This window comes from Coffea arabica, chromosome 2e (assembly GCF_036785885.1).
Source record: "Coffea arabica cultivar ET-39 chromosome 2e, Coffea Arabica ET-39 HiFi, whole genome shotgun sequence".
Lineage (NCBI taxonomy): Eukaryota > Viridiplantae > Streptophyta > Magnoliopsida > Gentianales > Rubiaceae > Coffea > Coffea arabica.
This window is the reverse complement of record NC_092313.1, coordinates 75,922,627-75,943,595: the sequence shown is the minus strand read 5'-3', so window position 1 is coordinate 75,943,595 and position 20,969 is coordinate 75,922,627. Positions and strand designations below refer to the sequence as shown.

The 20,969-nt window shown below is 36.0% G+C and overlaps 2 protein-coding genes across 11 annotated transcripts; both read right to left on the bottom strand.

Moving 5' to 3' along the window:
* Positions 1-208: 208 nt before the first annotated feature.
* Positions 209-4,888, bottom strand: LOC113733271 (putative glucose-6-phosphate 1-epimerase). 3 transcript variants are annotated; one of them, XM_027259555.2, is made up of 9 exons: positions 4,540-4,888; positions 3,473-3,997; positions 3,260-3,334; positions 3,035-3,091; positions 2,784-2,947; positions 1,674-1,808; positions 1,390-1,492; positions 829-928; positions 209-666 (listed from the first exon to the last, which is right to left on the bottom strand). In XM_027259555.2, the coding sequence occupies exons 2-9, from the start codon at positions 3,578-3,580 to the stop codon at positions 482-484; spliced, it is 927 nt and encodes a 308-aa protein (XP_027115356.1). In that variant the 5' UTR covers positions 3,581-3,997; positions 4,540-4,888; the 3' UTR covers positions 209-481. The 3 variants fall into 3 exon arrangements, with proteins under 3 accessions (XP_027115356.1, XP_071937336.1, XP_027115354.1); XM_072081235.1 differs by having other exon boundaries at positions 4,543-4,863; XM_027259553.2 differs by lacking the exon at positions 4,540-4,888 and adding an exon at positions 4,281-4,456.
* Positions 4,889-9,139: 4,251 nt separating this feature from the next.
* LOC113733269 (common plant regulatory factor 1-like) lies at positions 9,140-15,208 on the bottom strand. 8 transcript variants are annotated; one of them, XM_027259548.2, is made up of 13 exons: positions 15,041-15,208; positions 12,903-13,086; positions 12,667-12,711; positions 12,436-12,531; positions 12,181-12,261; positions 11,807-11,863; positions 11,556-11,716; positions 11,382-11,430; positions 11,230-11,278; positions 10,824-11,044; positions 10,008-10,085; positions 9,769-9,894; positions 9,140-9,670 (listed from the first exon to the last, which is right to left on the bottom strand). In XM_027259548.2, exons 2-13 carry the CDS (start codon positions 12,960-12,962, stop codon positions 9,437-9,439), a joined length of 1,257 nt encoding a protein of 418 aa, XP_027115349.1. In that variant the 5' UTR covers positions 12,963-13,086; positions 15,041-15,208; the 3' UTR covers positions 9,140-9,436. The 8 variants fall into 8 exon arrangements, with proteins under 8 accessions (XP_027115349.1, XP_027115352.1, XP_071937334.1 ...); XM_027259551.2 differs by having other exon boundaries at positions 10,824-11,041; XM_072081233.1 differs by having other exon boundaries at positions 10,824-10,996.
* Between the last annotated feature and the right edge of the window lie 5,761 nt (positions 15,209-20,969).

Genomic DNA, 20,969 nt, shown 5'->3' with positions numbered 1-20,969 from the left:
CGTCTTTTTCCTTGGACAAGAATCTGTTCTGAGTATCAATTATTCGTTGGATTCTGCATAATAATCTCCATCTTCTCACTTTGAAGGTATGAAGGTGTATATGAAAAAAATAAATAAATATATACAGAAGCAAAATCTGTTAAGAGAGACCTTCGAAAGCTTGAAGGTGCATGTTAAGGCAATAGTTAAAAGAAATGCATCGACATCAAGAAGGAACCTGATATCTCTTAACTAGATTTCTCCAAAATCAAATAATGTAAAGAGCAGCCATTTTTAAAAACTATTGGCCATGCTAGGCTCATGGGAGCAGTTTTAATGATCCTAACAGGGATATACAGCATTACACCAAGAAACATTTCAGTCTAGCTCAATAATCAGGACCCCAAAAAAGAAAAAAAAAACATTTAGCCCAATAAAAAACTTATGGGCCAATGCTTTGATTACTCTCTCTCCAAACTTCAAAAACACCTTCCATAGAAATTTAATCATCGCTGCAAAAGCTTGATGGCACAACTGCAAGTTCTAGACGTCCTGTCCATTCCTCTCCTGGCTTCAGAGTGATGGGTTTCTCTACAGCTGCCGCATCAACGCAAAGCATCTGTTTGTACTCCTCATCACCCAAATCCATCATTGCTTTGGATTTCTTTTCCCATGGATTCCACACCACTGAAAAGTAGAAAAGACAAATAAATTTTAAGGACCCGATACCAGCATTAACCATCTCTAAGTAACAAGACTTTTTCTAATCCTCCATAAAAGAGGAAGCAGTAAACAAGGTTCACATCTTTCCATGTTTAATCAAAGCATATTTTCAGGAAAGAAACTGACCCATATCTGGTAACCCCTCCTTTCTTATCACGTATGTTCGCTTTCTTTCATGATCAAGTATCGCGATGCAGTTAGGTGAACTAAGATAGATGCGATCCACCTGCAACACAAGTGCCTGGGATTCAGCTCAGTACAAGGGCATGATCATTTACCTAATAAGCATACAGGAGACTTGAAAAAGTCCCTTACTTGCAACATTTTTCAGATCTATTACAGTTCTTCCATAATAACTGAAGAGGCATGCAAATTGACATGTACAAGAGAGGGGTCGACAAAAAATAGCGAAAACCTGCTCCCACAATTTGATTTAAGCCACTTGACATTTAATCCAAGTTCTTTCTTTGCTCAACCAAAAAAAACTACCAGCCTAACTAGGAAACTAAGCCTATCTTTTATGCAAGTATCTAAGGACAAAAATGAAAGAAAACTAAAACACTAGACCAAGTGAAATACTGAAACTATAACAATTATAGCATCCAGTAGTCATGCCAGAGTTCTGCCCTCATTTTTTCTTTTGACAAATATACAGGAAATCCAACCAATATGCTCAAGAAACTTCACCTCAGATTCAAAAGTTATTGCATCTCCTTGCTCTGTAAAGCGTTCTCTTTGGCAAAGGTTGTCTAGATAGTCCAGTGTTTCCAATCCTTCTATCCTTACTTCACTGTGGAAAAGAATCAATTTGAAACTTTTTATAAGGAAATGCAAGAAAGAATCGGATTTATCAAGTGACTTGTTCTAAAATGTATAAAATTTTAATATAGAAAAATAATTTTACTTGATTTAGGAAATAACTAAAAAATTGAGCATAAATTCTAGCACAAGAAAGAGATAAAATTGCGTACCTTATGTCAGAGACAGAAAAATATGTATGGTACGCAAATGAGAAGCTGTATGGTTTCCCATTGACGTTTCTAATGCGTGATATCAAGGACAAATTACCATCAGATGAAAGTGATACCCGAAGACGAAACTCAAAACTGTAGATAAAAGAAAACCTTGCATTAGCAACATCAAATGTTACTCTGCAAGGATAACAATTCCTAGTCTTTAGAAAACAAACAACTATGACGGACATAAGAGCACGGCTGCAGGAGAAGAAATTATTGTCGTAGTCCAAATGTTTCCATCGAGAGTATTCCATAAGAATCAAACACTGCAAGTCTAGTTGTAAAAAGTAACACCTATAGACTATTTTGGCATTAAGATATGGCTAAATCTTTAATGCACTGACAGTGTATAGACTAGCAGATTTAGATGCATGCCACATAACTTCATAGTCTGTTTCCTAAAAGCACTTTATAGTATGTAAGTAAATGCACATATTAACTTCTACATATTTAAGGCAATTCCTTAATCAACAACCACCTACATTTTTATGACAAACTTGTTCATCACAAACCAGTTAAAAAATAATGTTTCATGACTACATTAGCTGTCAGATAAAAAATCATTTTAAAACACCAAGTATAAAGCTTACAAAGACAGTTGCTGCTTATGTATAAAATCCAAATGCCCAAAGACTTAATTTCAGAAGTTTCCCCGTTATATGTGTGCCACAATGATGAGGTACCATTCAGTAAAAACTGCTGGGAAAAATTCATCAAATTGAAACTCTCTGTATCGTGCCAAATTTAAAGATCTTGGACACTGAGAAAGTCAAAGTTTGGCTGCCCATCCAAATCATCAGAAGCATATCAATCTATCACAAAAGTGATGATACAGAAGAAACATAAAATTTGGCTGAGCGAAGTGCATTGTTTACATATTGTGAGAGCATACCCAGGAAAAAAGTGTAAGCGAATACCATTCAATAAAAACATGGCAACATGTTGGAAACCGGACTACCCAACAAAAGGAGTTGCTTAAAATCCACGAACCAACTTTCTTCTGGAGCTAAACTAGACCATATACAGGACAAAGACTAAAAGTCTCTCAAGTTGAAAAAATCAAACCTGTGAGGCCAGCACTTGAGATCATCTTCTGATGATTTCAGTAGCAAGTCAACGAATGATTTGCCATATGTATCATTTGGATGAAAAGGTGGAGGGTTATCATCAATGGTCCAAACTTTGTTCCTTGCGAAGCCATGTTGCTCAAGCGATCCACAATTTCCAAACTGTGCCACCATAAGAAAACAACCACATAAAGGGGAAACACAAAGTGCTAGTGATCAATCAAATGGTTAGCATAAAACAGAATATACCTGGGGGAAACAAATAGGAATTCCTCCACGCATTGCTTTTGGAGGCTTAAAAATAGCCTACATTACATCAGAAGCAGTAAGTACCACGAGCTTCTTTCAAGCTAACTTCCATAAATCGAATGGCACATCGAAGATGTTTCCAAGGAAGGACTAGCAAAATTGGGTAATAATGTGCAAGAAACTCAACTATGCATAGGATTGAAGAATAAATCTATGATTACCCACCTTACTGCTAGTAAATAAGAGTTCTTCACCTCGGTCATTGCGCCACGAAGTAACCTGTCCTCCATGCAAACTAACCTGGATTATCAGTACAAAAATTAACAAGACTCCTCACATCTCCCTAAAAGTTTGAACTGTTGCATAGGCAATTCATCAGAAGAGTTAACCAGTTTAACAAACTCAATCAAAGCAAGTAAGCAACCACAGGGATCTAACCCGAGCAGAGGCGCCTTGAGGGTTCCGAAGCACTATCTGATCAACCCCATTCCAATCCTTCGTGATCTCAATTGCAGCTCTGGGATCCCAAACTGCCGCATGCCCCATTTCAAAGCCTAAAACCTCTTTCTTGCCTATGCTCAAAAAAACAGCCCACGCTCTTTGATATGTCCCAGTTTTCCAAAATTGAACTCCACTAAAGCGCGAAAACTTTGCAAACCAGATAACAAAGACAACAGGTCACTAGCACCAGCCGACAACTTCAACTACATTCACCTTCTTCCTTGCGAAATAATTCAAAAGGGCCAGAACTCATAGTATATAGCTCTGCCAAAGACACCCCTCAGATCCAAAAGCCTACCGCAGAGCTAGACACCCCCCAGGACGTTAATGAGTGAAGAGTAAATCCCAATCTCTGAACCCACCAAAAGAGGATCCCAGAGAATGTCACATGTGGCAACCACCTAGCAATGCTTCAACATTTTTTTCCCCAGATTCACTCCAACGCATCATCCCCCGAGAGAACTGTGACAATTATAAGCAAGAAAAAGACAACAAATACTATTAGTAGCAGTAGTAGTAGTAGTAAAAGAAGCCTTTGACTACACTCTAAAGCATTAGTCAAATGCTCAAAAAAAGCTCTAAGCCCTTTTCAGAAAACGAATCTCCGACACAAGATTAAGGGACTCAACCAACCCCAAGCAATAATACTAATTCAAGAACTAGCACTCCGTATATTGCGGTAAATTATACGCGGCTAGAGAAAATAGTACTGTAACTTGATCTAACTTTTGGAGAGAAATACTACCAGCTCAAGGGTGACCGTAAGAGGAGAAAATGTATAGTTCAAACAAGCCCAGAAAGGGAAGCAATAATGAGATTCAGTTAAATACAAGAAGCAAGATAATAATAATTTAAGAAGAGGAAAAAACTTGACTTTAGACGATCCATGGCTGCCGTAAAGGTGTCGGGAGATGAAAGTGCATTATGCATTTTTAATTAGATATAACTAACTGTAGCTATTAGGAATAGAAATGCAGACAAATAAAACAGAGAATTGAACCCACCACCTCTGCCTGGGGATGGGGCTTGTAGCAGGCAGGAAACATGAACGTGTGATGGTGTATGCTCAGGAATCAATTAAATACGGCATGGTTCTTTTAATTCAAAAAAATAATGTACATTATTGGTTATTGTACGGGATGGAATCCGAACGTATTATGGTTCTTTCTAGTAGTAATTTACTACTCCAGAGTCCAGAACCAGAAGCCTTTAGGTAGATGGGACTAGGTGTAATTTATCCTGGCTCGTCAGAAAGAGAGAGAGAGAGATGATGGGGAAGAACGAGGAGATACGTTCGTTCATGAACAACCTTGTCGCACCAACGGTCAAGATTTGGAAAATGGCAGTTTTATCAGCAGATTCATGCGGCACTTCGAACTTCGTACCCGTTTGGATTATTTATTTATTTTTTTGGAAAAATTTATAGAAAAATATAGCTTAATGTATTATTCTTGATTTTTTTTTTTTGAAATTTTTTATACAGAAATATACTGTAATAAATTATCGATATATGTGAGATAAAAAGAAAATTAATTGAAAATTGTGTTGATAAAAAAAAAAGTAAAAATTTTTAAATAAAAGATTGCAATCCTTAATCCTTTTTCTGATTACGACATAGGTGTGCTGTCTGCATTTTTTTGGTTCCTTAAAAACAAAAATATGCTCCCTCTTTTTAGAAAAAAAAAACGAAATTAGTTGTAAGAAATTAAGAATTGTAAGATGGTGGGCAGGAGAGCAAAAAATCAATAGGGCGTTGTTCAGTAAAAAATAAAAAGGTTTTTTTTTTTTTTGACAAGACAAAAAGCTAAGAAGAATTTTGATTGCCAAAACAAAATTTGTTTGAGGTCGTCTTCTCGGAAGGGAGGAAAATAAATTAAATTTACTGCTGGTTTTTATTTTTTGAGATGATTCATTGGAATTGTTTCTGACATATCCAGCTATGACTGTGAGGTAGTGTGCCATTAATAATACCCAGAGGAGCGTGAATGATACTAAGCATTTAACCAACTTGTCGACCTGTTCCATGCATGCATGGATATTAATGACAATAAATAAATAAAAAATTCCTCTAACGCTAGTCAAGGCTCTATGAATCTTCGTATTCATATTCATGCATGTATGACCTAATAATAATAATCTTCATTAGGGACTTATAGTAAATTTTTTCTTTTTTTTTTTTCAAAGCTCAATTTTTATTTTTATTTTCGACACTCTTCTTCCATTTTTGAAATTACACCAGGGCAATAGAATTGGAGAGCTAGTCTTTTGGCCATATGTTAAGATGAATTAAATTTTGGGTATTCTCAACTTTATGTGCACATGGAGCCTTTGGATCCAAAACTCAATTTCAAGTGCAAACTAAACAAGATATAAAAGAAAGTATGTCGTTAGTTCAATTAACAAAAACAGCAAAACGTGATATACTAAAAGATAAGTTGGATCCGCGCACACACATGTATATATATTCGGATTAATCTTTTTTATATTCACAGAGAGTGAAAAATTTTTACACAGAAATTTAGATGTATTTTATATGTACAAAAAGCAAACGTAAAACTTGAATTAAAAAATATAGAGAGAGAGGTTTCATAGTATTAATTGACGGTAAATAGAGAGAATGCATCGTGTTTGTGGAGAAAAGTTGGGGACACGAGCAATGGGTGGGAGAATTGACAAGCGACCAAGAAATAAAGAATGGTGGATAGGAATGGAATCACGTGACAATGAAACATAAACAAACTTCTAGTGACTCGCCGACTTGACCAGAATCCTAAGACCATTCATTATTCAGACCGATTCCAAACCCACCACTCCGCCTCTTTCTTTTTTACCAAAGCCAGGATGACTTTTGATCATTTTACAAACCTAAACCCCGAGAAAATCACAAAAGCCGGCAACTCTTGAGGTTCCTCAACAGACTTATAAACTAACCCAAACCCCCCCCCCAACACTCGATGTGTGATAATTACCTTAAGCAGGGCAGCTGCTACTAAGACCTAAAAAGACCTCACTAACCCCGGACAGGCAGTTTTGTCATCGTAGTACTTGTGGGCTCGCTCGCGCGTGAAGTCAAAACTTCATACTAATTACCAGACTAATGTCCCTACTTACAAGGTTAGAAAAAAAAAAAAAAAAACAGTGAAATTCTGCCTGTAATCCTGTCATTGTATTTATTGTAATATTTGCAAAACTGTGACCATTCATGTTGAACATGCGAAATATTTATTCCTGAAAGTTGCGTCAGTTTACTGAGATAATCCTCCACAAGATTTTCTCTAAATCGAATTTTGTGTCACTGCTTTGTGGAGCATCGATCAGTACAAGCTTTCATCCTAATTGTGCTTTGTTAGTATAACTTAAAAGTTGTTGCTCAAGGCCTCTTTCTAATAAAAATCAAAACTTGTTACTGAGGGCGACTAAAGTAAAGCTTCCTAATCGTTTCTCTCCCTTGCAAAGAAGATTGGCTACCTAGCCGCATATATTTCTTTTGTGCTAACATAAGTCGGTTCAGTTGGTAAAGACAGATTTTTTTCTTATAAAATTTTTATATAAATCGCGTTGTTGATATAAGAACTGTGGTTGTAAGCGATTTGTAGGAATTCTAGTACACAATCTATGGTTCCAGGGGTATGTTTCAACTCATGGCGGTGATCGAAATTAAACCCGACCAAACTTTTATTTTACCAACCAAAAAAAAAAACAATTCTTTTATATTGATCAACCATATTCTTATCAAACTTTTCCCTTTTGGTTATTGAAATTATCTCTGTCCAAGCACACCACCCCCCCCCCTTCCCTCTGAAAAAAAAAAAGGAAGTGCTTTTTTTTTTTATCATCAATTTCTATCGACTATATATACTCCATGGAAATTACAGAAGGCAATTAGTGGTGCCTAAATCCCAGTTCAGAGTTCTAACAGTCGATTCTTAAGGGGAAAACCAAAATTTTTTCCATTGTACGATAGACTTGTAGAACGCGCGGTCGTAGTTGATGATTTTTGGGCCTCTCATCTTGATCCAATCCAGTTTTTTCATTACACCAATAATGAAAGCAAATGATAATATATTCTTGATGGGCCGTCAGTCTTGACATCTACATGACATCTTAGGACTGGGCTTCGCCCCACTGTTGTCCCAAAATAACCAATTCCTGTATCAATTACTGAGAATCTCACGATGACTAACCGCCCAACTCATAATTTGTGGAGATGGGCACAGTTTGTTATATTACCATTTGATGAAGAAAGGATTGCATAAATTTAACACTCTTGGCTTGGGGAGGAAAGCAGATACAGAAGAACAGCAATTCTCTCTAGAGGCAAAGGGACCAACATTGCAGATAGAGCTGGCAATTTGTCCCAAGTCCCAATGGGCTACCCATGCCCAAAGGAACTTTGGGCGGGATGGGTATTATAATTTGGTATTGGGTTTAAGTTGGGACACATCCCAACTATACCCATTAATGAATGGGAAAGGGTGGGAAATACTTGGGTACCCATTGGGCTCAAATAACAAGGGCTCTGTTTGGTTTAGCTATTTTTGGGGGATATTTTTGAAATATTTTATTATAACAGTGTATATGAAAAATTTTTACTATAAAATTTTTTTGAAATATTTGATATACTAATATGGATGGGATGTTTTTTGAGTTATTGTATGTTACTGTAACATTGTATTTGAAAAACTTATTTTTTGAAAAAATAGCCAATCCAAACGGAGTCTTAGATTCAAAAATTATCTTTAACAATTTTTATAGTCATACTAGAGAATATAATCTAGTAGTTTTCCTAGTCATTATCCACAAGAATTTTAAACATTTCAGTCAATTTAGACCTGTCATCTTTGGACAATGATGAGAATAAATATTCAATATCTTAAGTACCTTGGCCATCTTGATATATGTTGGAATATGACTGTATATCTATTTTTTCCTTTATTTGTTAATCCAATTTTTGATGGGAATCCTGAGTATAAAGCACTTGCATGTTTATTTAATAAAATTGAAAAAAATTTAATAAATCAAAAATATTAAAATTATATAAAAAATAAAAATGAATTAAAGGAAAAAAAATATGTAGAAAATAGATTTGGGTATTGGGCGGGATCAATCTAAACCCATCCCAAAGTGATCCCGCCCAACTTAGTTCCAAAACACATATGGGTAAGATTGGGCCCATACCCATATGACTCGATTCCATCACAAACCCAAGCAAATCCCGCCCATCCCGCCCATTTTGCCACCTCTAATTGCAGATCATCTTGCAAATATGGGACCGAGATTACATCCAGCAATGACCAGGTCTAGAGATTCACCGGACAGCTGCCGGCGAAATGATGCAACTTGGATTCCACCATAATAATTTTTTGAAGAAAAATTGCAATCCAAAGAAAGTTGTAACGGCAGCCAAACTCTGGCAGCTAGTTCCTCTCATTCAACCTCGCGAGACGCTTCCTCTTTGCCCATTCAAGTCGTTTACCCTGCTGCAATTTGCACGGTTGCGCCGCAGACAGAATTATCACGTTAGCAGGGAGACACATCCATTAATCGATATCCGGGAGCACATAATTAACTTCTTTTTTTTTTAATAATGCTTAAGCTACAGAATTAAGTTAAAGCTAAATCTAATATTACATGCCCAACCAAGCTTTTTCTGAGATTCTTCAATTTACAATCAACTACCAGTACCAGTCACGGCGGCCATCCCAGCATTCTGAATTCAAAAATACATCTCAATGCTGTCCATAGCTCGATTAAAAATTTAGACTAGAATATTTCTTAATATCCTGTGCAACTATTTTTCTTCTTTCTAATGTCAGTCGTAATCTTGGACTTGTAATTATGCCAAAATCACACCATCTACTTTGTTATAAAATCCAGGCAACAGCCACGAACACAGTCTACTCAGCCAGCTGCCACGGCATCTGTGCGGGGGTTTGCATCAAGCAGCTGGCGAAGCTTTGCCCCGGATTTTGTATTCTCGAACACCTCACCCTCCTCGTCATTTCTGTCAACAGAACCAGAGTTGTTTACCCTGGCGAGTAGATTTGCCGTGCCAACTGGCTGTAGTCGCATTTCATCAAACTTGCTTAAACTCAAATTTCCAGTCTGCCCCAGTTGTGTGCTTTTCAGTTTCTCCTGACAAATTTAATTCAATGTTTTGCTTCAGCAAGACAATGCGTCAAGAAATCACCAATAATAAATAAGACATCAAATTACAGGGAAGGAGGTCATACCATCATAGTAGCATTTTCAAGCTTCAGCCGTTCAGAGCTTTCAGTTAATTTGTGCATTTCAGACTTCAAACTTAGGTTCTCGGCAGTCAGTGATTGAACTTTTTTAGCTAGTTCTTCAGTCTCAGCCTGAATATGAAAACGCCAGGCAAAATGAATCAGATAAATGGCAAGCGATAGATATTAACACGGAAGTACTTCTATAAGGTCATTCAAACCAAGAACAGCGTACTCATGCTTACCTGTTTCCTCAATCTTGATCTCCTAGCAGATTCTCGATTTGACTGTTTCCTCCTTTCCCTCTTCAGCTCTCGCTCATTCTGAACACGGAAAACACAACATGCAAGCAATAAAGGTGATGACGAGTCCCAACCAAATGAAAGCACAAAAAGGCAACCAATGACTGGGTCACTACAGGTTTTTTACCAAAAAGGTGAAGCATCATAAGACAAATGCAGACAAACATTTAGTTGTGAATAACTAACATCTCAAAAGCATAGATGCTGTGTTGATACACTTTTAACATTCAGTTCATACATACGAGAGTAGAGCTGTTAAACGATCCGAGTCGAACCGAGTATTTGGCTGCCGAGCTCGACTCGAGCTTAACTTGAGCCAGGCTCGAGCTTGCTCGACTAGACGGACGAGCTTTGAAATGTGTTCGGACTTGGCTCGCCAAATGGGACATGTGGCTCGAGCTCGACTCGTTCATCACAGACGAGCCGAGCTTGCACGAGCTCGAGCTCAAGCTCAAGCTCGTGCAAATTAACCCCACTAAAAATCTATAATTTTCAATTTTTATACTTTTGAATTATGAAATGACATATATCCCCTTCCTTATCGAGCCTAATCGAGCTAGTTGGATAACAAACGAGTCGAGCTTACTCGGCTTGTTAATTAAACGAGCATATCTCGAGCTCGAGCTCGACTCGTTTACCACAATTAACGAGCCAAGCTCGAGCCTTATCGAGTCGAGCTCAATCGAGCTTTCGAGCTGCTCATTCCATTTAACAGCTCTGTACGAGAGGAAAGATAAAGAATGGAACACAAGGCAATACCTGCAGCCAGGCTTCACTAACAGGACTTGTCTTCATATTTCCACCAGAAGGGTTTCTAAGTTCAAGAGTCGAAGTCATATTCGGAGAAAGTACACTTCCCGTGACCTTTTCAGCTTCATTAGCAGTAGCAACGGTCATGCCCATCACTTTGGCAGAAGTCCCATTCACTTCTCCTGTACAAATCGGACTCTTTGGGGTCAGATTCTTACCTTCCCCAGCTGCTGTAAGTCGGACGATGCAAAACCAAGCAATGAAACAGGAAAAAAAAAGTGAGTTTTGCCTGAAATTCATGACATATACAAAATCACGAAGCAAAGCAGTGGCTTTTTACGGAGAAATAATGATTCAGAAACTTTGGATCAGGCTATACGTGGTCAAACAGTGAAAGGTAAATGACAAAGGTTACCGTCGCTAGGAGTTCCTTCGCGGCTTCTTTTCTTATTATTTTGACCCACCTACAGCACAATAAGAAAAAGCACGGTATATATTATTCCTCAGAATGAGAATAATATGACCAAGTTATACATTACCAACTACAATTCTGTTGGAAGTCCTCACCTTTGTTGTGTTCCCATTACTACCATCACTTGACCCTTCAGTATCCTCACTGTGTCAGGACACAAGTTTACAGCATTCAAAGGAAGAATCAGAAGCTAAATATACCACCTTAATCTCACATTAGTGCTAGTTTGATGAATTTAGCACACTATCATGATGTGTTAGTCAACAAACCTTTGTGAAATCCCATGGTCTGATCCTGCTCCAGCCCGGTCACTGCTGCCATTACCTATTGACATTGCAAGCCCATCAAACCCTTTCAGCTTATTCGTAAAACCTTTGTCTGTATTTGCTGATGACTTGACAGGTGCATCCAAGCTCAAAGGAACAGCAGCCTAAATCATCACAAACAAATCGAATCCAGCTTGCTTAACGGCTAAGGTGCTTAAATTGCAAAATTAATAATGATCAATTAACTAGATTACCGTTGCTTCAGTCACAGTAGGAGATGGCAGAACCCCAAGACCATTAGCATGTGAACCCTATAAATAAAATGCAAAGCCAAAAATGATGAACTTGTCATAAAACGACACCTATCATCTAACTAATTTCAGTTCATTAAGAGATTTTCTGAACATGGGAGTGACATTGCAGGCCAGTAGTAACAAAGGAAGTATAATATTATTCTAAACACAACTCATGACTACTAAGGCCAAATGAGTGCCAAAGAGAAGACCTAGGTGATTAAGGGCACTATAATCTTTCAGAAACAGTAAGTCAGACCTAACTGCAGCATATTCCGCATCTACACAGTCACAGCCATAAGTCTAAATGAATAATACAAGGAATGAGGACTTACTAAAGGAACTCCAGGATGAGCATAAACTCCTGCATGAGGGTAGATTGCGGCATATGGTGTCCCATAAGGTGACATCATAGGCTGGAACAGTAGATGGCTTGCATCAATAGGTATTCGTAAGTGTGAAGTCTAAGGATCTTGTATCCAGTAAAAATTCATACAAGGTGATATTCTAATCCAAAACAGAGATTATGTGAGGACAAACTGACTTCAAGAGGAATTCATGATCGGAAGCAAAAAGGATAATTACAATACCTGTGCTGGACCCCACATGTAAGGATGAGGGGGGTGACCAGATGCAACAGCTGAATTAAAATATGGTGGTACAGCAACTCGAGGACCATAGTATGCCTAACGAAAACAGAAGCCAGAATCACCACAAGCAACTTTTTGAACAAAACAAGTTCAACAAACCTTTGTTAACTTATTTACAGAGACAGATATAGAAAGTAAATGCCCAAAAAAAATTAATAACCAAAAAAGAACCTGCATTGCAGCCCAATCAGGATATACATGAACATTTGCCTGGTCCTGTCAAATTGAAACACAGAAATCAAAATTAACTTCCAGTGAACACTTGCACAAATTAAACAAAGTTTCTTGTCATGGCAAGACCAGCAAATAATGATTCATCTTTTTGTTCCCTGAATATCACCCTCAGCTATTCCAGCAAGATACTTCGAAATCACAATGTAAAAATATATCATATTAAACAGACATACTGGTGCTGGTGAAGAAGATTTCTCAGGTTTGGATGACTTCGCCTCATCACTATTTCCCATGGCTAAACACCAAAACTCCTTAACAACTCAAACAAAAAAGCTAGAAGTTTGTTCCAAAATCACGTACTCAGCACCTTAGAGAATTAGCTGCATAACACCAGGCTTTGACTGGCAAAGTAAAAACCTGCAGTAACAAAGCAAAGCTGACATGCCATGTGGTAAACAAAGATAAAGTAGGAAGAAAATTCAAGAAATAATCTTCTGGAACAAGTATTAAAAGTTTGATTTCCCAAGAACAGAATTCACCACGAGGCAATGCAAAAAAATTACAGTCCCCACAACAAACCCAAGTATGCTACCATTAGAAACTTACAAGAATTAACCTAATCATCATCAATCCTACTTTAAGATGCTAATCAATATCCCACTCAAACCAACAGATGAAGTCCTTCAGGTTACCTGACTAAGAAATCAGCTAAACACTAGCCATCAACACCGACAATACTTGGATTTCTGCCCATCCTTTCTTAAAATGTCATATCAGGATTCCTTATTAGCTTCCCGACTTTTATACTAACACTCCACAAGGATCAATATTGTGGGACTAGGACCCAATTTTAGTAAAATTCCAATAATTTGCCATGAATGAGTCATGAGACACTTGAGTCCAATAGGAGATTTGTTGGAAATTATAACTCATGGGGTTTTATAACTTGTAACTCGAAAGATTCCATCTGTAAAGATAGAAGAATGAAACCAGATTTCTAAAATTGGCCAGTGGGCAACAAGTTATTTCGATTCATTTGTTCCCTATTCTTTTCCTAGCCTAACAGTAAATCCAGTAGCATTAGCAAATTCTGAACAACTCTTCTCCTGCAGTTAGGTTGCATTGGTTTGGCTTTATCAAGGACCCTACAGTCAATAACAACAAGCAAACTAGCACCATCAAACAATTTTTGAGATTAATCTTTGTAGACTATTTTACATGAGCAACCTTGAATGTCTGCCTAATGTGCAAGAGGAGAATTTTAAGCTTGAATGAAGATTGTGTGTCATTTATCTAAACCTCCTAATGCCTAGAAAAATTAGAATCATATACAGTGTAGGAAAGATTAATCCAAACTTTTTATCAATTCGTCAATTATGTCATCATCCTCTTGTCAATGAAGCCTTTCTAGGTCATGCGCATGAAAAGTTCAGCACACACCAGTATAATCCCCCAAAACCAGCCCAACACCCCCTCCCCCAAAAACCCTTTTTCAACCCCAATTTCCCCTAGTGGTTGGAATATGTGAACAAACATTTCCAAAGCTGAAAACAAAAAAAAGAAAAAAATCAAATCAAGGAGGAAAAAATCCAAAAGTTAAAGGGTTTATATCTAAATATGTTTAAACAGAAACCCATTACCTTCAACCCACCCATAAAGCAAAGATGACAGCTCAACTAAAGCTAATAATATAGTAAATAATTACGCCAAAACAACCCACCTACTAGAAACCAAGGTGAAGCTCAGGAAAGAGAAGGCCAGGGTGATCGTTGGACATTTACTAACTACCGGCTCCCAGCCAAAAAACAAAACGATCAAGTTGAGTAGTTGATCCAGTACAACCCACTATATAATTACAAAATTAACCCCATAAACATTTCTAACTTTTCATTTCTTCAACAGGGAAAAGAAAAATAAACTGCAATTATCTAAGTTTCACTTCACTGTAACTTATAACTTTCTACGAAATTTTCAAAATTCATACAGTCCAGCAACTTCCGGCCCTCTTTCTTTTCTTTTTTTTTCTTTTTTGAATCATTAAGGAACGAGCTCTTCCAAGTTTCAACTCAATCCTGGTCTTCCTCTCGCCCACTTCTTCTACCACTCTCCACAAATTAGCAACCATTAAACTAAAACCAGAATAAATCGCATTACAGAAAAACAGACAAAAAACTTTAAAGAATTCAAACTTACGTAGATTACATGAAGGAACATATGAAATTTATTATCCAAAGCACATAAAATTGGACAATTCGGAAAGATCAAGAGGCAAATGAAAATCTAGCAATCATGCTTCCGGAAGAACAAAAAACTCTCCATAAATGTAAAAGCCAAACAAGGGGGAAAAAAAAACTTCATAATTTGCACGCACCTTAAACTGAGGAAACGGTAAACAACTCGTCGGAAGAAGACGAATAATTTTAAAAATATATTTATCAACGTCGAAATTTTGACGCTAGCTTTAAAACTCCCGCATTTTCTCACTCTCAAAAGAAAGCAGACATGACATGGCCAAGGGAATGAAAGCAAAATTAGGAGTATGAGTCTGCAGAGAGAGAAAGTTAATAAAAGGGAGAGAAAATCACAAAGGAAGGAGGAAAGAGAGAGGCAGGGAGAATGGGGCGCCAAGGCAGCGTTCCACGTCACTCTACACGTGTAAATTCGTAAATGACCTGTTCTCGTATACGGATACGTATAATTAGATGTGAGCATTATTTATAAAAAAAAAAAGTTACCCAATCTGATTCGATTTTGTTTGATGTTAGTCATCGACTGTTAATTAAATGCATTATAAACAAGGATTAATTTTTTATGCATGTATAGTGATTTTTTACCGTAGTAGTTATAGATATATGACACATGTATATTATTTAATTTTTAAATTTAAATTCATATTAAATGGCATGATCGAAACTTGTTAGTATAAAAAAAGTATATACTAACAGTGTATAAAAAAATATATTCTATAAATAAAAGCAAATATTATTTGCACTCCATATTTTTTAATCGCACTCATATCATTTATTTTATTACATAGTTTAATATATGAAAATTATATAATAAAAATGCTAGTGAGAATGTGATTAACAAAAATGATAGTATAAATAACATTTTTCTAAACAAAATGTTGATTTTTTTTGTTAGTTTTCTAACTTTAGCTTCATGAGTTAAAAAAAAAACTCATGGTTATAGTTAAGATATCTTAACTCGAGTAAAACTAACTACTAGGGGTGCCCCAATGGATAGTAGAGGACTCTTATACCCCTCTTGGACCTGATAGTTGTGGGTGAAAAGAAAGTAGAAAAGCATGAGATGGAAAAAAGGGGAAAAAACTTAAGTTAAACTATAATTAATAGAAGTTCATAATCTTTACTCAATTCTCTACCTACGCTAATTAGGGCTCCAAATTGAGTCCTAATTTTTTGTTGGCAAAAATGTTTTAACATTTGGGATGATTATTGAGAAATGAAATAAGAAGGTTCGCATAAAGAAAGTTTGGGATCATCTTATGGAAAAGGTAGTCAACGAATTTATCCTTACATTTTGGCACTTGTATTGCACATGTTCTAGTTATTTCGTAGATTAAGAGCAAAATTCAAAGAAAACTTTTCATAATTTGGGATGATCTTTGAAAGAAGAAATAAGCGAATTCAAGTGAAAAAACAGTGGGCAAATTTACTCGTACGTTTTAACACTTATATTACTCGAGTTTTGCTTATTTCGTAGATCAAGAGATTATTTCGTTAGAGTGATTAATTTGAGATAAAAAATTATTTAATAGTCAAAAGTGATGCAGGCAGTTAATTTTTTTATTTTTTGGCCCTAGATGCTAACATGGGCTGGTATACATCTACGATGATTATACGATAACCATTACATTACGGTTGTTTTGAACATACGGATTAGGGAGAAAGAGCAAAAGCTGGGTTGGTGAGCTGGCGCATGGATAGTCGTGTAGGCCAGTATATTTATTCCAACGTCACCTTAGCCGTACACGTGTCTCCTAAAGAATCGATCTACGCGTCCTAGTATAGGAGGTCATGCAGGCCAACTAATGCCACCAGTCATATGGCTGACGTGGTCAGTTTTTCTTGGGAGCATTATATTTTGCCCCGGAGAGGGAATAATTAATTAATGATAAAGTAATGAAAATTAATTGGATTGGATAGGGCCTTTCAGATCCGGCGTGGGCCAGTCAGTCATGAGTCACCAACGAGTTTTTGCCCTTTTGAGGTCTGTTTGGTAGGAAGACCTTTCCCCCTCGTCATTTCAGTAGTATCTTTTTTCTAACGATTCAAACATAAAGTCAATTATGCCCTTGTTAAGAATTCTTTTGACGGGCCAATGGAAATCGGTCCTGCAGGTGACAATTGGTGGGCTTCTCTTTGTCTCTTCGCGGGGTTACGGTACATCCGGGACTTGATCTTATGTCCCTTTTTTCTTTCGTCTCTTTTTCTGTGGAAAAAATCAACCGGTGTTTCGATGGCTTGAGAATCTGAATTTAGAACTTCTAATTGTTGGATAGGTGTGGTCTCTACGTTTGTGTACAACTCGGACCCGTTAAAGACAATCCAACATTTAGCACTTGAGTTGAATAGTTGAACTTAGAGGTGGCAAAATGGGCGGGATGGGCGGGATTTGCTTGGGTTTGTGATGGAACCGAGTCATATGGGTTTGGGCCCAACCTTACCCATATGTGTTTTGGGACTAACTTGGGCGGGATCACTTTGGGATGGGTTTAGATTGATCCCGCCCAATACCCAAATCTATTTTCTACATATTTTTTTCCCTTTAATTCATTTTTATTTTTTATATAATTTTAATATTTTTGATTTATTAAATTTTTTTTAGTTTTATTAAATAAACATGCAAGTGCTTTATACTCAGGATTCCCATAAAAAAATGGATTAACAAATAAAGCAAAAAATATATATACAGTCATATTCCAACATATATCAAGATGGTCAAGGTACTTAAGGTGTTGAATATTTATCCTCATCATTGTCCAAAGATAACAGGTCTAAATTGACTGAAATGTTGAAAATTCTTGTGGATAATGACTAGGAAAACTACTAGATTATATTCTCTAGTATGACTATAAAAATTGTTAAAGATAATTTTTTAATCTAAGACTCCGTTTGGATTGGCTATTTTTTCAAAAAATAAGTTTTTCAAATACAATGTTACAGTAATATACAATAACTCAAAAAACATCCCATCCATATTAGTATATCAAATATTTCAAAAAAATTTTATAGTAAAAATTTTTCATATACGCTGCTATAATAAAATATTTCAAAAATACCCCCCAAAAATAGCTAAACCAAACAGAGCCCTTGTTATTTGAGCCCAATGGGTACCCAAGTATTTCCCAAGTATTCCCATCAATTAATGGGTACAATTGGGATTTGTCCCATTTTAAACCCAATATCAAAATCCAATACCCATCCCGCCCAAAATCCCCATGGGCATGGGTAACCCATTGGGACTTGGGACAAATTGCCACCTCTAGTTGAACTTAACCATTTATCAGTTTGAACCATCTCTAATTATAAATCAATCCGAGCCGTACTTCTCGTTAACCGGAGGTTTGTTTGGATTGTAAGTTATTTGGGATATTTTTACTGTAGCATTTTTTGTGATGTAATATTTGTAAGATAAAAAAGTAGTTGGAAAGATAAAAAGGTGTATTGAAATTTGTAATGATGATGTAAGTAAATAAAATTGGAGAAATAATGCTCAATCCAAACAAACCCACTTGTCAATGTAGCGCTGGAAGAGCATTTGGAGCAAAATATCAACCTTCGTTCGATGTTGGTCCCTTGAATTTTGATTACATAAAAAATGTCATTGGTCATATGGCTATGACAACCTGGTCTTACACTTGTTCCAAATGATTCCGCGGACAACGGATTTTGGACCACGACAATTGTCAAAACATTACCATAGATGCAGAAACTGCATAAAAATATTAAGGTTAATATAAGTCAACATAAACATACATATTAAGGCATTGTTTGGATTGCGATTTTTTCTCAAAAAATTTTATATTTTTTTGTGAACACATTTTCTAATACTTTTTTTTTACTTCACACATGTCAAATCATTATAGTATAGATATATTTTTTTATAAAATTTTAGAAAATAGCAATTCAAATAGACATATAAAAATATTACAATATTTAATAAATAAATTTTTTATGTATTAACAGTATATATATCGGTCGATCCAGATACATGTTGAAATTCAAATTCAAATGAAGTGATATTTATCCAAACCGATCAATGGATACACTAGGAAAGGATTAATCCATCTTGGGTTAACCTTGTGTAGAACTAGAAGTGGCATTCTACAATTAACCCATTCAATCTTTTTTTTTTTTTTGTTGATATATTAACTCATTCAATCTCGAAAACAAACTGAAACGGATATCTACCCATGATTGCTGAGATACCTCAGTCCCAGTCTGACTGGTAGTCTGGGACCGAGGAGGGTAATTAAGGTAATTTGAAGATACCACTTATTCCAACGCAGAGAGCACTCCGTGCCAGACACATACCGATTTGACTAGGACTCTCAGCCTAGCCAGGTCGAATCACCACCGTTGATTGTCGTGTTTCTGTAAGTATACACTGCCCAATTCTTTCCCACTCATGTCAGCAGAGGACCACGTGTAAACGCAGGGATCCCATAACCCTGTAGATTAACACACTCAACAAATCCACCAGGCACCCCACCATCTCCTCTTTCTGAATCCAACCGCGGACGGAGGTTCAATCCTACGGCCACACTCCACCCACGCCACCCAGGCATGTATCTCTGCCAAGCCAACCACGTCCAAAAAGCATCTTTAGTCATGTGGCCTTGTTTGCAAAGCCATTTTTCATCCAAAAAAAATTATTTTTTGTACGTTTTCGATAAACAAAATTTTTAAATTTTTTTTAAATATAAATATATCAAATCGTTATAATACTCCAGCCGTCCCACTTTGATAGTTCTGATTCTTTTTTCACACAGTTTAAGAAAAAGTAGTTAATTTTGTTGGAACAATCAATTTAGGTAGTTATTTTTCTAAATTACCCTCACATTAATTAGAGTACAACTTTATGGGAACTTGAATTGATGGTAAAAAAAGAATAAACTCTCATTAAATGGGGTAGGTTTATAGTAACAACAACTTACATTGAATAAGGGTATTTTAGAAAAATTAAAATACAACTACATTCTTCAATTGAAAAGTGGACTATAATTTGGGACAGACAAAAAAGGAAAACAGGACTATTAAAGTGGGACGGAGGGAGTATATTTTTTACAAAAATTTTAAAAAGTTACAATCCAAACATTAGTTTGCTCGGGTGATAATAAGTTTTTTTTTATAACCGCACATCTAGTCTAACCTATTCTTACTCCTACTCGATCCAACTGAGCCGAAAGAATCGACGGGAACTGAATTACCATCAAACCAGACAAATGCATCATGCACCCGTGTGGATTTAGAAAAAGCCACATATATAGTGGCACATTGATGAGAAATAAGGTTTGAATCATTGAACTTTCACCCCACAATTTATGTGGTGACTAACTCCTCTAGAGAAAGTTGAATAATAAGTTCGAGTCACCTTTTCTTATAATTTGTTTAATTAATAAGATTAGATTAATTTACTTTCCTAATAAAAAGTATGCTGTATAGGACTTCTATGTAAAAGTTGCGTTAGCAAATAATTTGTTGGAAGAAATCAAACTTAGGGTACATTTCATAAACCTGAAATTTGAAATGTAAATTATGATTCTTGAATTTATTAATTTATTGAATTGTTAAGTATTAAATTTGATACATTTAAATATATATTACATTAAAAAATGGGTGAATAACTTATCGCTTATTAATTTAGTACGATTTAATTAATTTAAATGTTCTATTTTTTGTTATCAAATGCATATGAACATATTATGATCTGAATCCAGCATATGAACATATTAAAAATCTAAATCCATTAAATTTTACTGTTGAATTAAATTATTAAATATGTGTTGAATTGGATTATTAAATAAGTATGGCTTTCTTTGGAAAGCAATTTTTTCAAAGAAAAAGTTAATACGTTTTTCGTGAATGCATTTTTCAATTATATTTTTACTTCATATATATCAAATTGTTACAGTATTTTTTTTATAAAAAATTTAGAAAAATGCAATCTAAACAAAGCCTATTGATTTCTCCGAATAGTTTGTCTTGACCGGTGGTGATCTAAGTCAAATTTATCAAATTTTTTTTCAACAAAAAATTTAAAAGTTTTTTTTA

Excerpts from the sequence above, each read along its gene's own strand:
- LOC113733269 (XM_027259546.2), bottom strand. The coding sequence starts at position 12,949 with ATGAGGCGAAGTCATCCAAACCTGAGAAATCTTCTTCACCAGCACCA. Across the intron at positions 11,045-11,229 it reads CGAAGGAACTCCTAGCGACG|CAGCTGGGGAAGGTAAGAAT; the intron begins GTAACCTTTGTC and ends TCCGACTTACAG. Across the intron at positions 10,086-10,823 it reads TTAGTGAAGCCTGGCTGCAG|AATGAGCGAGAGCTGAAGAG; the intron begins GTATTGCCTTGT and ends TTCCGTGTTCAG.
- LOC113733271 (XM_027259555.2), bottom strand. The coding sequence starts at position 3,580 with ATGGGGCATGCGGCAGTTTGGGATCCCAGAGCTGCAATTGAGATCACG. Across the intron at positions 3,092-3,259 it reads TCTTATTTACTAGCAGTAAG|GCTATTTTTAAGCCTCCAAA; the intron begins GTGGGTAATCAT and ends GATGTAATGTAG. Across the intron at positions 2,948-3,034 it reads TTCCTATTTGTTTCCCCCAG|TTTGGAAATTGTGGATCGCT; the intron begins GTATATTCTGTT and ends ATGGTGGCACAG.